We start from the raw sequence: 15,694 nt of genomic DNA, 5'->3' as shown, positions 1-15,694 counted from the left end.
GCTTGAAATTACCAGATGCAGTGAGCGTGACGTCACTAGTATTTACTACAAGGGAAAGGAACTTGGCCACTTTTCTGTTCCCAAGCGTGACCTTTGCTGGTTCAAGGCAGCTGACCAAGACCTGAAAGCTCTTTTTAGGTTTTGTAATGACTGTTAACATTTGCCAGCATAAGCCCAGCCTCACAGAAAAGGGAAGAACCACCGCTGGGGACTCTTGAGGCCTTATAAAATATTTGAGGACAACCATTTTTTCTACATGCTGACAAATACTAATTTGACTTACAATGGAAGATAAGAGCTGGAAAGAATCTAAAGGTCTTTCTTTTTAACCTACTTTGCATGGTGAATGGAGACAGCAAATTGCTATTTAGCACCTTGAGGTAAAGGTACTTGGTTTATGAAATTATGAAGAAGTGTCACAACTTGGAAGTGAACTCTGGGCAATATCCAAATGCCACAAATCTCAATTAAAGGACAAAAGACTTGGACATGAGAAAGGGTGTGACTTACAAAGGGTAACATGAGAGAATATCTTTTTTAAATTGAAATATAGTTGATTTAAAATGTTATGTTAATTTCTGCTGTTCAGCACAGTGACTCAGTTATATATATTTATATATATGTACATTCTTTTAAAATATTCTTTTCCATATGGCTTATCATAGGATATTGAATATAGTTCTCTTTGCAGTAGGACCTTGCTGTTTATCCATTTTGTATATAAAAGTTTACATGTGCTAACCCTAAACTCCCACCCCATCCCTCCCCCAATCACCACCTCCTTGGCAACCTGTTCTCTTTGTCCGTGAGTCTTTGTTTCATCAGTCAGTTCAGTTCAGTCACTCAGTCTTGGCCGACTCTTTGCGACCCCATAAATCACAGCACGCCAGGCCTCCCTGTCCATCACCAACTCCCAGAGTTCACTCAAACTGATCTCTCTAGTCTTTCCCATTCTGTTGTCTTCCTCTGTTTCTTTGCATTGATTGCTGAGGAAGGCTTTCTTATCTCTTCTTGGTATTCTTTGGAACTCTGCATTCAGATGCTTATATCTTTCCTTTTCTCCTTTGCTTTTTGCTTCTCTTCTTTTCAGAGCTATTTGCAAGGCCTCCCCAGACAGCCATTTTGCTTTTTTGCATTTCTTTTCCATGGGGATGGTCTTGATTCCTGTCTCCTGTACAATGTCACGAACCTCAGTCCATCAGGCACTCTATCTATCAGATCTAGTCTCTTAAATCTATTTCTCGCTTCCACTGTATAATCATAAGAGATTTGATTTAGGTCATACCTGAATGGTCTAGTGGTTTTCCCCACTTTCTTCCATGTAAGTCTGAATTTGGCAATGAGGAGCTCATGATCTGAGCCACAGTCAGCTCCTGGAGAGGTTCATTTGTGTCATATTTCAGATTCCACGTATAAGTGGTTTACTTGTTGTGACTTACTGCACTTAGTATGATAGTCCTAGTTGTACTCTTGTTACTGCAGATGGCATTAGTTTGTTCTCTTTATGGCTGAGTAGTATTCCATTGTATATAAATGTGCTGCATCTTTATCCGTTCATCTGTTGAGGGACATTCAGGTTGTTTCCATGTCTTGGCGATTGTAGCTAGTGCTGCTATGAACATAGGGGTGCATCTATCTTTTTGCAATTGCAGTTTTGTCCAGATATATGCCCAGGAGTGGGATTGCTAGATGGTATGGCAATTCCATTTTTTGTTTTCTGAGGAACGTCCATATTGTTTTCCATAGTGGCTCCACCAACTTACCTTTCCACCAGCCTGTAGGAAGGTTCCCTTTTCTCTATACCCTCCATGAAAGAATTTCTTTGTGGCAATAGTCACTCCAATCTGCAGGCGACAAAATTTCATAGAGCTGTACACATACCCAAAAAACAAAACAACAACAACACAAAAGAGTGCATGTGAAAACTGGTAAAATCTGAATAAGGTCTATAACTGAGTTAATAATATCAATCAACGTCAGTTTCCTGGTTTTGACCAAGTACTGTGGTTACTTAAGATCTCATCATTAGCCAAAGCTTGGTGAAAGGTAAAAGGGAACTCTTAGTACTATGTTTGTAACTTTTTGTGAACCGTAAACTATATCAAAATAAAATTTATAATTTAGGGGGAAAAGACAATGAGCCAGGAGAACCTGGGAGAGAATTTTGCAACATACATAACAGATTAATGTATATTATTTTCTGTGCTATTCTTAGAGTTGCCACATGTGACTATTGAGTATTGGAAATAGCACCACAGATTTTAATGATAAAAGTTTGGACATGTTGGGTTAAATAAAACATATATTATTAAAGTTAATTTTACCTCTTTAATGTGGGTACTAGAAAAAAATTCTTATTTTACTGCACTGGGTCTTTGTTGCTGAATGCAGGCTTTCTCCAGTTGTGGAGAGTGGGGGCAACTCCAGTTGCAGAGCATGGGCTATAAAACACTTGGGCTTCAGCATTTGCAGCACATGGACCCTGTAGTTGCAGCTCACAGACTCCAGTACATGGCCTTAGTTACCTTGCAGCATGTGGAATCTTCCCATATCAGGGGTCGAACCCATATCCCCTGCATTGACAGGTGGATTCTTTATCAGTGCACCACCAGGGATGGCCAGAAAATTTTGAATTAGGTATGTGGTCCCCATTATATTTCTGTTGCATGGTGCTGACCTATAATATGTAAAAAGTTTCTGCAAATGTATAATTATCAGACAAATTAATAAACAACTAGACAAAAAGATATAAGTATAAAACTCATTAAGAAGAAATATATTTGGGACTTCCTTGGTGGCTCAGTGGTAAAGAATCCACCTGCCAGTGCAGGAGACACGGGTTCGATCCCTGATCTGGGAAGATGTCACATGCCACAGAATGACTGAGCTTGGGTGCCACAACTGTTGAGCCTGTGCTCTAGATCCCAGGAGCTGCAACTCCTGAGCCCACACACTGCGACTACGGAAACCTGTGTGCCCTGGAGCCCATGCTCCACCAAAAGAGAAGTCTTCACAGTGAGAAGCCATGCACCGCAACGAAGAGTGGCCTGCGCGCAGCACAGCTGGAGGAAAGCCCGTGCAGCAGCAAGACCCAGCACAGTCAAAATACGTAAATAAAGGTATTAAAGAAGAAATACCCTTGACAGACATTTGTCCGTACATATGTTGGTTAATTCAACATGTATTTATTGATCTCCAGGCACTGTATTAGTCACTTGGGAAAGTTTTAAATAAACTGAGAAGGCCTCTCTCAGAAGGTGATGTTTGAGTGGAAATCTGAACATGACTCAGTTTCATCATTAACAAAGAAATGTGATTTTGAGATTCTTGTTCACCTGTTAAAACAGCAAAAATAGATTAATAACATACAATGTTGGCAAGGTTGTGGAGGAAAGGACACATAAATACTGTTAGTGGGAATGTAAATTTTGTACAGTTTTTCTGCAATGCAATTTTACTCTATCTCCAAATATAAATATACCTTTTGACTCTGTAATCCCATTCCTAGGAATCCATCCCAAGAAGACACTCAAATGTGTACAAAAATATATGAATGAGGGTGTCTGTTGCAGTGTATTATGTAATTGCCACAAACTTTAAATAGCTGAAATGTTAGTGAGGTGTGACCATTTAAGTGACTAGTACAAAGACATTAAAAAGAGTGAGACAACTATACTTGGAACTTTTCTGTAAGTTTGAAGTTGTTTGAAAACAGAAAGTTACCTACCAAAAGTGAATCATGACAAATTAAGGTTTTTCCCCAAGAATCGAGGACAGTGCAACATTAGGGAGTTTATCAACGTACTTTAAATCATGAGTGGAGAAAGAAAACAGCAGTGAGACAGACCCAGAAGCATGAGCTTGGAAAGCCACCCCCACCCTATAACAAGTGGCAAAAAGCAAGTTACAGAACACAAATAGTATGCTGCTACTCACATTTTTAACTAAGAGGAAAAGAAAAGCCCTCAGAGAGAGAATCAAACTAGCTATGTATCTTCAGGCAAATTATTTTAACTTCTCTGTGACTCAGTTTTCCCATCAGCAAAATGGAAACAAAGCATCTGCCTCACAGGGCTGTTATGAAGACTGATGAAATAATCCTTGACAAGTGTCTGGCCCATAACAAATACTCAGTATATCTTATCTATTATCATTATGATTTTAATCAAAGAAAAACTCAGAGGCCAAAACAATTAGAAAAGAAAAAATTTTACTTGAAATACAAGGAAGTGCAGCCTCAGAATGACCAGCCAGCCAAATACAAACCACAGTATTTAAAGGAAATGAATACAGAATTTCCAAGATTACCAGGTTTTCCGTTAATCTGTTCCTGATTAAAAAAAAAAAAAAAACAACAAAGCAAAACAGTATCCTTCTCAAAAGATTACGTATCCACTGAGGAAGGGACCTGTGTTTAGGTATCCATGTCACAAAAGGCAAAGATGAAATTGTTTTTGCAAAGCCTAATGGGAAATACTCAAAGGTTTCAATATTGGAAGGATGCAGGCTAAACAGACTAACCTGTTGTTCCTGGTTTATCTCAGTATACAAATTGCTATTTCTCATGAACTGTGGTACGTGATGTGCTTAGTCATAACGAAACGAGGAGAAAGTGTCAGTTTTCCTTTCATATTATTCATGGGGGAAAAAAATCTAGAAGCGAATGTACTACCCTGTTATCTTTGGGAAATAAAAATGAGAAGAGCTTTCTGCCTACAGTGTACGTTTCTATAGCATTCAAACACATGTTCACGAATTGCTTTCAGAATCGGTGAAAGGACTAAGACGATCGTGTAAATTTAAGTATCAGAGTCATCCCTTGTTTCTTCATAGTTCTTCCACAGCAGATGGAATAGTTTACTTTTTAAGCCCTTCAGAGAAAGATTTATAAACCATGCATTTTCTCTAAAACCCACTTCTACCGCTTCAATCTGTAGCATCTGCCAACAGACCTGTATTAATACGCAGTACCAGTTGGGAGAGAAAAGAACTCCAGCCAATGAACTGAGGAGGGAGGGATTAATCCCTTCCTGCTCTATTGTGGGATGATGACCCTGAAGCCAGAGCCCCTCACCAATGAAGTCCTTTAAAGTGAAATATGAGAGTTCTAAATTACCCCACCTTCATCCCTTCCCCCATATCCTTACGTTTACCCAGCAGATTTACCCATGGGAAGCCCCTTCTCCAAGAACCAGAGGAAGAAAGGGATTCATAAGAGGACTCTTGAGAAGAAAAGAGTCTACAACTAATATTGAAAGAGGCTTTTCACCTGTTTTTCAAGCTAACCTTGGATCCATTCCTGGGATGACTCAACATCTCCTTTATGAGCTCCAGAGGGATGGTGAATAGCAAAGAAAAGGGTTACATACAAGATGCCAGACTGCTAGCAGGTGATGAAGGTTGGACAGGGTTCGCCCATGTCTTGCACCCCCATGGCCCTCAGCCAGGTCACCAGCGTGGCTCTGCTGATGTGCAGCAGACAAGGGGCCTGGGTAGCCCCCATCTCCCCTGCGCTCATGGGCAATGCACAGATGCAGATGAGCCCTTCAGCCTGGCACACACTGGCTGCTCTTCCCGCTGCTGTTGTCGCTGCTGCTGAGAAGACGAAACCACGTTTTCATCCAGACAGCCAGGGGTTGACAATGTTTGGGGAGAGATTGGCAAGGAGTGTCTCATGGTTTTCTTTGTTTTATTTTTCCTGGTTACAGCAGTGCAAGTATATCGCCATGACTAATCTCAGAACTGGGTTTTTGAAGGTAGCATGATAGAATAATGATCAATTTAGGAGAGTCTGAATCTATATAATCAAACTGATTATGAACTCACAGTTCAGGATTTTAGGATTCTATGCCGTGACGTTACTTGTGAAGCCTCTAAAACAACGTTTCCCAAACTTGGAATTCTCTACTCCCCAGGAGTAGAGATTGATCGCCTATAATTCTCATAGGTAGCCCAGAAGATTCTGTTTCACCCCAAGGACCTCAGCTTTAGAAGAAGAATAAAACAGGCAGTGGCAATTCATAGTAAAAGCTAATTTATTGAGCATAAATTATGTTCTGGACCAATGCTAACCACTTTGCATGCATCAACTCATTGGCCCCTCCAATATGAAGGAGGTGTTATTACTGTTGTCCCCAATTTACAGATGAGGAATCTGAGGCTTCAGTTCAGTTCAGTCGCTCAGTCGTGTCCGACTCTTTGCAACCCCATGAATCGCAGCACGCCAGGCCTCCCTGTCCATCACCATCTCCCGGAGTTCACTCAGACTCATGTCCATGGAGTCCGTGATGCCATCCAGCTATCTCACCCTTGGTCGTCCCCTTCTCCTCCCACCCCCAATCCCTCCCAGCATCAGAGTCTTTTCCAATGAGTCAACTCTTTGCATGAGGCGGCCAAAGTACTGGAGCTTCAGCTTTAGCATCATTCCTTCCAAAGAAATCCCAGGGTTGATCTCCTTCCGGATGGACTGGTTGGATCTCCTTGCAGTCCAAGGGACTCTCAAGAGTCTTCTCCAACACCACAGTTCAAAAGCATCAATTCTTTGGTGCTCAGCCTTCTTCACAGTCCAACTCTCACATCCATACATGACCACAGGAAAAACCATAGCCTTGACTAGACGGACCTTAGTCGGCAAAGTAATGTCTCTGCTTTAGAATATGCTATCTAGGTTGGTCATAACTTTTCTTCCAAGGAGTAAGCATCTTTTAATTTCCTGGCTGCAGTCACCATCCGCAGTGATTTGGGAGCCCCCCAAAATAAAGTCTGACACTGTTCCCACTGTTTCCCCATCTATTTCCCATGAAGTGATGGGACCGGATGCCATGATCTTCATTTTCTGAATGTTGAGCTTTAAGCCAACTTTTTCACTCTCCTCTTTCACTTTCATCAAGAGGCTTTTGAGTTCCTCTTCACTTTCTGCCATAAGGGTCGTGTCATCTGCATATCTGAGGTGATTGATATTTCTCCCGGCAGTCTTGATTCCATTTTGTGTTTCTTCCAGTCCAGCGTTTCTCATGATGTACTCTGCATATAAGTTAAATAAGCAGGGTGACAATATAGCCTTGACGTACTCCATTTCCTATTTGGAACCAGTCTGTTGTTCCATGTCCAGTTCTAACTTCCTGACCTGCATACAGATTTCTCAAGAGGCAGGTCAGGTGGTCTGGTATTCCCATCTCTTTCAGAATTTTCCACAGTTTCTTGTGATCCACACAGTCAAAGGCTTTGGCATAGTCAATAAAGCAGAAATAGATGTTTTTCTGGAACTCTCTTGCTTTTTCCATGATCCAGTGGATGTTGGCAATTTGATCTCTGGTTCCTCTGCCTTTTCTAAAACCGGCTTGAACATCAGGGAGTTCACGGTTCACGTATTGCTGAAGTCTGGCTTGGAGAATTTTCAGCATTACTTCACTAGCATATGAGATGAGTGCAATTGTGCAGCAGTTTGAGCATTCTTTTGCATTGCCTTTCTTTGGGATTGGAATGAAAACTGACCTTTTCCAGTCCTGTGGCCACTGCTGAGTTTTCCAAATTTGCTGGCATATTGAGTGCAGCACTTTCACAGCATCATCTTTCAGGATTTGAAATAGCTCAACTGGAATGCCATCACCTGCACTAGCTTTGTTTGTAGTGATGCTTTCTAAGGCCCACTTGACTTCACATTCCAGGATGTCTGGCTCTAGATTAGTGATCACATCATCATGATTATCTGGGTCGTGAAGATCTTTTTCGTATAGTTCTTCTGTGTATTCTTGCCACCTCTTCTTAATATCTCCTGCTTCTCTCAGGTCCAGGCCAATTCTGTCCTTTTTCGAGCCCGTCTTTGCATAAAATGTTCCCTTGGTATCTCTAATTTTCTTGAAGAGATCTCTAGTCTTTCCCATTCTGTTGTTTTCCTCTATTTCTTTGCATTGATTGCTGAAGAAGGCTTTCTTATCTCTTCTTGCTATTCTTTGGAACTCTGCATTCAGATGCTTATATCTTTCCTTTTCTCCTTTGCTTTTGCCTCTCTTCTTTTCACAGCTATTTGTAAGGCCTCCCCAGACAGCCATTTTGCTTTTTTGCATTCCTTTTCCATGGGGATGGTCTTGATCCCTGTCTCCTGTACATTGTCACGAACCTCATTCCATAGTTCATCAGGCACTCTATCTATCAGATCTAGTCCCTTAAATCTATTTCTCACTTCCACTGTATAATCATAAGGGATTTGATTTAGGTCATACCTAAAGTTTTCCCTATTTTCTTCAATTTGAGTCTGAATTTGGTAATAAGGAGTTCATGATCTGAGCCACAGTCAGAAAGCTTGATAGCTTGCTGTAATTCTCACAACTGATAAGACATGAAATCTAAACTCAGATCTCTCTGCATTTTAGAGCCCATGCTCCATGACACATTTTCTTGGGTTAAATCTGAAGATGGTGAACGTCTTGACCTTGCACGATGTTAAAGATAGTTGTCTAGACCAAAGGCTTTTGACCTTGAGAAGGTTTTTTAAAAAATACTCTGGCAGCAACCCAAGTATCCATCAATGAATGAGTGGGTAAACAAAATGTGGCCTATCCATAAAATGAAATATTATTCAGCCTCAAAAAGGAAAGAAGCTCTGACACGTGCTACAACATAGGTGAACCTCGAGGACACTATGCTCACTGAGAGGAGCCAGTCATAGAAGACAACCATTGTGTGAGCCAACTCACATGAAATCCCCAGAGCAGTCAGATCCATAGGGGCAGGACATAGAATGGTGATTGCCCGGGGCTGGGGATGGGGAGGAGAGGTGGGAATAATGAGGGGTGAGTGTTTAATGAAAACAGAGTTTCAGTTTGAGATGATTAATGACGGTGATATTTGCACGACGTGAGTGTACTTAGTGCCATTGAATTGTATACTCAACAGTGGTGAATTTCATGTCAGGCACATTTTACCACAATTTCTACTTTAAAAAACTGGTGTCTGGCTCCTACACCAGTTAAATTGAAGTCTCTCCAGAAAAGGGCCGAGCCTTTGGCGTTGATTTTTAATACTATCCAAGTGTTTCTGATGGGCACACAGGGTTAAGAACACCGGAATTCAGATTGCAGGGTTCTGGAGTTCTCCCTGCTGTCAGCCCCTGGCATCGTTTCAAGCTCTCAGTCTCCCATTCACACAAGAGGCCCAAATAGCAAGACTCGCTGGGGAGACAAGTCTCCCAGCCCGTTGCTGACTAAGATGGCCCAGATCCAAGAATTAATGGAAGGTTCCGGAAGCAGAAAGCTCTGTGGTTTACTGGGAGTTTCTCTGGCTTGTAATTGTCTGCATAAGCCTCATTCCCCTTCATAGTCCATGAAGAAGAGTGATTATTACTGGAGTGCTGTGCTTTCAGAGTCAAGAATAGAGGTTCCCACGGAAACCTGCAATTCATGGCATGGATCGAATCATTCTGTCCCTAACTTACAAATGCAGATTTCCAGTCTTCTTTGGGCTTCAGCGCAGCTTTTGGGGAAGTCTCAGCAGTGGGAGTTATGATAAAGAGGGCTTATAATAAGAGAGAAGGATAGCATCTGACCTTCAGCTCAGCAGCAAGGACTCTCTGAGCACCTCTCCTTTGCCTGGGGTTCCAGGATGCCATCAGTGAACTCGTATTCTGTAGGAAAACTGATGTGTTCATCACCCATTCAGCCAATACAGATTTCTTGAGTTCCTACAATAGACCAGACATCTCTCCAAAAGGCACAGAAGATTCTGTGCCTCTGCACAAGGATACCGTCTTGAGCCTAGTGATACCCTGCACCATGGAGATGTCTGGAGAAACTCAGAGGAGAGAGCAGGATGGCTGGGAAATTGGGAAGTGGCAGCTGCTACTTAACAATCAGTACAGAAGTTTCCCAGTATTCTAACAGCTGGGGAAGCTGTATGAGTAGATGCCAGGTGAATGACAGTTTCGTTTCAGCAAAAGAGTGAACAGGTCAGCCAGGGTCCCTGACCTTCTAGCATAAAGAGCAGACAATCTTTTTCTGTCATAGACCAAATAATATTTTAGGATTTGTAAGCAATATGCTGTCTGTCCCAGCTACTCATTTCTATTGTTATAAAAGCAGCTATAGACAGTAGTAAACAAATGATTGTGACTGTGTTCCCTACAAACTTTGTTTACAAAAATAACAGGCTGCATTTGGCCTGTGGGCCATAACTTGCAGACCCCTGTTCTAATGGATGAGACAGATGTATCCATTCATCCTTTCAGCATACAAATATTTACTGCATATAATCTACATGACAGTTATTGCATTGGACAGTGGTATACTGTGCTAAACAAGGAGATAGTGGTCCCTGTTTGCATGGCACTTACACTCTAATGGGAGAGGCCAAATCATTCTTTTCAATATGCTGTGGTAAATATTAAGATGAAAGTAATCAGGAACTACAGAAGAGGAAGTTAACTCAGACTGGGAGTTCAGGGAAGACTTCCTGGAGGAGGTGGTAACCATGCCACTGGCTCAGATCATCGTGGGAAGCCATGTTTTTCCTTGTGGGTTGTCATCACCAGCTCTTCCCTTGTGTCCCCCAGGCTCAGAACAGCTATGAGGATGGAGACATTGAAGGATCCAAGCGGCTTGGAAGGAATGCCAAGTGGGTGGCTGTCGCCTCCATCGTTATTGGCCTTCTCGTCATTGCTATTTCTTGTACAGTTCACTTCACTTGGAAGTAGGTAAGCTTTTCTGGTTTTTTTAATATTTACTTTTATTTGTTTGGCTGCACCAGGTCTTAGTTGGGGCACATGGCATCTGTCTTTGTTGCAGAATGCAGGATCTTGAGTTGCAGCATGCAAGCTCTTAGTTGTGGCATGCAGGATGTTTAGTTGCAGCATGCAGAATCTAGTTGTGGCAAGAGGGACCTTTAGTTGTGGTGTGCAAACTCCAAGTTGTGGCATGTGGAATCTTCAGTTGCGGCGTGTGGGATCTGGTTACCCGACCAGGGATCAAACTCAGGCTCCCTGTATTGGGAGTGCAGAGTCTTTGTCACTGGACCTCCAGGGAAGTCCTCTAAGGTGCCTTTTCTTGAAAAGCCCACTGGAAACTGCTAGGATAGGTTAGATTGTGCTCCAGTAACAGTCTCAAACAAAAGGGTTTTCATTTTGCCTTACTGCTATTCCATAGGCCACATGGGTTTGTGGAAATTCTCTCCTCCACACAGTCCCTCAGGGTCCAGACTATACCATCTTGTAGCTGCTCTGTCTGAAACAGGAGTCAACAAACTTTTCCTGTAAAGGGCCAGATGATAAATATTTTAGGCCACTATTCGCATCTCAGTTGCAACTACTTAACTCTGCATTTTAGCATAGAAGCAGCCATATCCAATCTGTAAATGCATTAATGTGGCTGTGTGTGATAAAGCTTTATTTATAAAAACAGGGAGCTGGCCCATGGCCCATAGTTTTCCAGCCTCTGATCTAGAACATGAGGGCTTCTCAGGCTAAGACAGGAGAGAGGAAAAGCCAGAGAATCCCACATGGGTTTTCACTGCCTCAGCCCTGGAGCGATACTTGTCACTTAGGCTCATATTTGATCGACTAACACCAGTCGCATAGTTTCACCTAACTGTTAGAGAGTGGGAAATGTATGACAATAAGTGAAACTTGAAGGTAATCACTTGCTCTGCCTTAGCATCTAATCTGCTAAATGATTTCCTGCATGACACTGCATCCAACTAGCCTGACTCTTCTTAGTTTAAGAACAGAAGGGTCTCTACCTTAGCTTGGTATTTTCAGTGAGCTCTCATCTCACAAAGAGATGATGTTTCTCTCTGGATCCGAAGAAATTTATTCTGATTTCTCCAGCCAGCGGAGATGGGCTCCATCCGCTAGAACCAGTGATACTTTCCATCAGAGTTTTGCCAAAGGGCAAGGTGGTGTGATGGACAACCAGGATCTGGGAATGACAAGCCCAGATTCATCTCTGTCTCACTGTGTAACTCCTGGCCAAACAGATAAGAATTCAGAAATCCTTCCACTCTTCTCTCATAGCAGCACTGTTCCTCCAACACCATTTCCCTCAATCTGGGAAGATCATTCTTTTTGACTTGGTTTCAGGAAGGGGCCCATTGGGTGGGTATGGGAGGAAGGGGGCACCTTTTAGATCAGCCAAGCCCACCTTGGCAACCAAGACGGTAGTGGATGTCCCAGTGGGTCAACTTCCTATCAGACAAGCCAGATCCATGAGCAATCAGGGGCCGTTGGATGGAGGAGGAGATATCAAAATGGGAAGTGTCATAAAGGAAAAAATTGATGGTTTTGACCAAAAGAGAGAAGAAAAAGGCACTAAGATGTCAAAAGCACCTCAAAGTGTCTTGCCTACAAGATGGCAAACTGATGATGCTGGCCTATGAAGGAGAAGGCAGTTGAAAGATAGATGAGAACACACCCGACTTTCCTTTTTAATAGAAGCATAATGTGCTTGCATGTGTGAGCATAGGGCCATGGGGTGGAGGGTAACATGGTGCAGATTTGGGACCAGACTTCCTGGGCACAAGTACCCCCCTTTACCACTTACTTACTGTGAGACCTTCCACCAACTGCTTGCCTCCCTCAACTCCAGTTTCTTCCTCTGTAAACTGGGGTTTATAGTTGTACCCATTTAATAAACCTGTTGTGAAGGTTAATAAGATGATGCACAGAATGTGTGTAGGTTGGCATCTGTTCCTTCTCAGTGCATAAAGAAATACAAACCATTTGTTAAATATTACTATGATTATCAACATGACTGGAGGAAGGACCTCAAAGAGTTCAAGATGCTATTGAACTGAGTTCAAGGCTTTGAATAGATGAGCCAAACTCGAAGGACGGTGTTCCAGGTAAATAAGGCCAAGTCCTCGTGTAACTCCTGGGGACTTGTGAAAACACATACTGCCCAGATCAGTGTTTGAGCTAAGTGGTTATAATAATAGCAACTGACACTGACCTAGAACTCACCATATGCCAGGTACTGTTCCATGCCCTTACATGAATTAAATCTCACTGAGTCCTCACAACAACCCCAGGAAGTAGGTGATATTATCCCCATTTTTTGCAGATGAAGAAACAGAGGCTCAGAGAAATGAGGCGACCTGCCTGATATCTCGCAATTAATTAGTAGAAAAGACGGAGGGTAAGCCCAGGGTAACCTGGCTCTGGAAAATGTTTGCTGCTGTTTTTTTTGTTTGTTTGTTTTGCTGCACCTGGTCTTACCTGAGGCTCGCAGAGTCTTTGATCTTTGTTGCAGCATGCAAGATTTTCTTTTAGTTGTGGCATAAGAAATCTAGTTTCCTGACCAGGTATTGAACCCAGGCCTCCTGCATTGGGAGCACGGAGTCTCAGCCACTGAACTGCCAGAGAAGTTCCTGGAAGCTGTTGTTAACCACACCACCTCACAGCCTCTAAGCCAGCACATCCTTTCTAGTACATGCACTAACAAAGGCCAGCAGATGGCTCTTACCTTGTGGTTAACCCTAGAATTATTTCTATAATGCTGGTGCCTTGAGGTTCCAACCTGCCAGAAGAGCATGATGAGTTCGGGCCAAGGGTAAGAGGATCAAAGGGCTGCAGGAGTGAGGCGGGGAACATATTATGCATGCATGAAGCAGGTTGGTCGGGAACAGTGGGGACTGTGGTGAGAAGGGGAGCAGCCACCACTCTGCTCCTGCTGGTTGTCACCACTTAGAACGCAGACCTCATGGGCCCATTTTCCAGAAAACATTGGAAAGCTGGGTCTTTATTTTAAAATCTCCGATTTTTAGATGTTGACAGTCAATTCACACAGTTTAAACACATGATGAGGGCCCCAAACAAAACAAAAACATACAAAAATCACGCCGGCAACCTGGACATTATCTACTTTATAGAGTTTCTGGTGGACAATTTGGCTTTCAAAGTTCAGTTTGCCTATTAGCTTCCAGGCAAGAAGTTTCACTGGGGACCCAGAAGTCTTCCTCAATAAGAACGTTTCTGTGTGCAGGTGAAGCACTGATGTTTGTATCCTTGTGACTGAGGTTTCATTAGTAGTAGTAATGAAGACTAGAAGAGGAGGTCACCTCTCCATTGCTTCTCCCTGATGGGAAGTGTTTCACAGTGGTTAGAGCCTGGCGCTTAGCACTCGTTTTGCCGGGACTCAAATCCTAGCTCTACCACCCAGGCCACTCTGGCATTTTTTTAATATTTACTTTTATCTTACCTATCTGTTTGGCTGCACCAGGTCTTTGTCACAGCACACAGGATCTTCAGGCTTCATTGCTGCGTGTGGGGTATTTAGTTGTGGTGTGCAGGATTTTTTTTCTAAGTTGTGGCAAGCAGCATCTTCTAGTTGTGGCACACAGGGTCTTTAGTTGTGGCATATGAACTCGTAGTTGTAGCATGTGAAATCTAATTCCCTGGCCAGGGTCGAACCCAGGCCCCCTGCATTGGGAGTGCAGAGTCTTAGCCACCCGACCATCAGGAACTCCCACCCTGGCAAGTTGGGAAGCTTCCAGTGCCTCAATTTGCCTCTCTATAAAGTGAGGATAGAATTGTTTCCCCATCTGTATGGTCAGGTTCCCTCTAGCTACTTTTCCTTCTGTGGGATCAAAAAAAGCAAAAATATTTTCCAGAGTTAGAATTCCACGGAGAAACTAAAATTTAAAGCTTTGTCATGTGTGTGTGTGCATGTGTATAAGAGAGAGTAAGAAACTAGACCTCAGTGAATGAAGTCAGTTCTGTTTTCCATTAAAACCAAGAACAAGACCCGATTTCTCAGTAATCCTTTGAAATAAATTTCCCAGCCTGGCTTACTGGAGGACTTGAATCACATTGTGGAATTACTAAAGTCGAGCTTCCCAAACTTTGGGCTGCAGAAGACTTACTGGGGAGTTTTAAAAGAGTTAGACATCTGACCCCGACCCCAGAGGATTCCAACTCACTGAGTCATAAGCGAGGACCAAGAATCTGCATTTTCAAGCTCCCCACTCCCTCCCGAAGACGCTGCTGCAGGTGATTAGAACACCCTGCAGATTAGAACACACACTTCCTTCCTCCCAAATCGAAAAGGAAGAACACACTAATAGCACCAGCCATTAACAGAGTAGTCAGTTTTCATTTACATCAGCAAACTTGTCATCCTAACATGTTATATCAAACTCAAGGCCAAGGACGGGAATCATTTTACCACCCAGGAGGCGTACCGCAGAGAGACGCTTTTGTAACAGTCAAAACAAGGACCTCTGAAGAGGGGCTGGGAAAATCTGACTTTAGAGAAGGCCTAGCCTAGAGGCAAGACCAAAAGCTTTGAGTATGTCAGTTTTCTGTATTTCATTAAAAAAAAAAAAAAACTGTCTGAAATCTCCTACTATCTTTTAAAACTTGTTAAGTCCTGCCTTTTAAAAAAGGGCTTCCCATGTAGCTCAGTGGTAAAGAATCTGCCTGCCAATGCAAGAGATGTGGGTTCAATCCCTAGGTCGGGGAGATCCCCTGGAAGAGGAAATAGCAACCCACTCCAGTGTTCCTGCTGGGATAATCCCATAGACAGAGGACCCTGGTGGGCTACAGTCCACGGGGTCACAAAGAGTTGGACATGACTGAGCGCACGTGCCTTTATGTGTGTATATCTATGTGTGTGTGTGTGTGTGTATATATTCCTTATTAAGAAAACTGTAACCAATCTCTTCTCTCTCAAATGATTGAAATCTCTGGTAGTTCACTTTCTTGGAACAG

At 42.8% G+C, this 15,694-nt stretch overlaps 1 protein-coding gene across 1 annotated transcript in view; it reads left to right on the top strand.

Annotated features, from left to right (window-relative positions):
• TMEM233 (transmembrane protein 233) overlaps window positions 1–15,694 on the top strand; it is a 46,875-nt gene that overhangs the window by 24,331 nt on the left and 6,850 nt on the right. The window contains exon 2 of the mRNA XM_012097821.5: window positions 10,547–10,683. Coding sequence (XP_011953211.1) covers window positions 10,547–10,683 — 137 coding nt within the window. The remainder of the gene's footprint in view (window positions 1–10,546; window positions 10,684–15,694) is intronic.

This window comes from Ovis aries, chromosome 17, assembly GCF_016772045.2.
Source record: "Ovis aries strain OAR_USU_Benz2616 breed Rambouillet chromosome 17, ARS-UI_Ramb_v3.0, whole genome shotgun sequence".
NCBI classification, from domain to species: Eukaryota; Metazoa; Chordata; class Mammalia; order Artiodactyla; family Bovidae; genus Ovis; species Ovis aries.
This window is presented reverse-complemented; position numbering and strand designations above follow the sequence as displayed.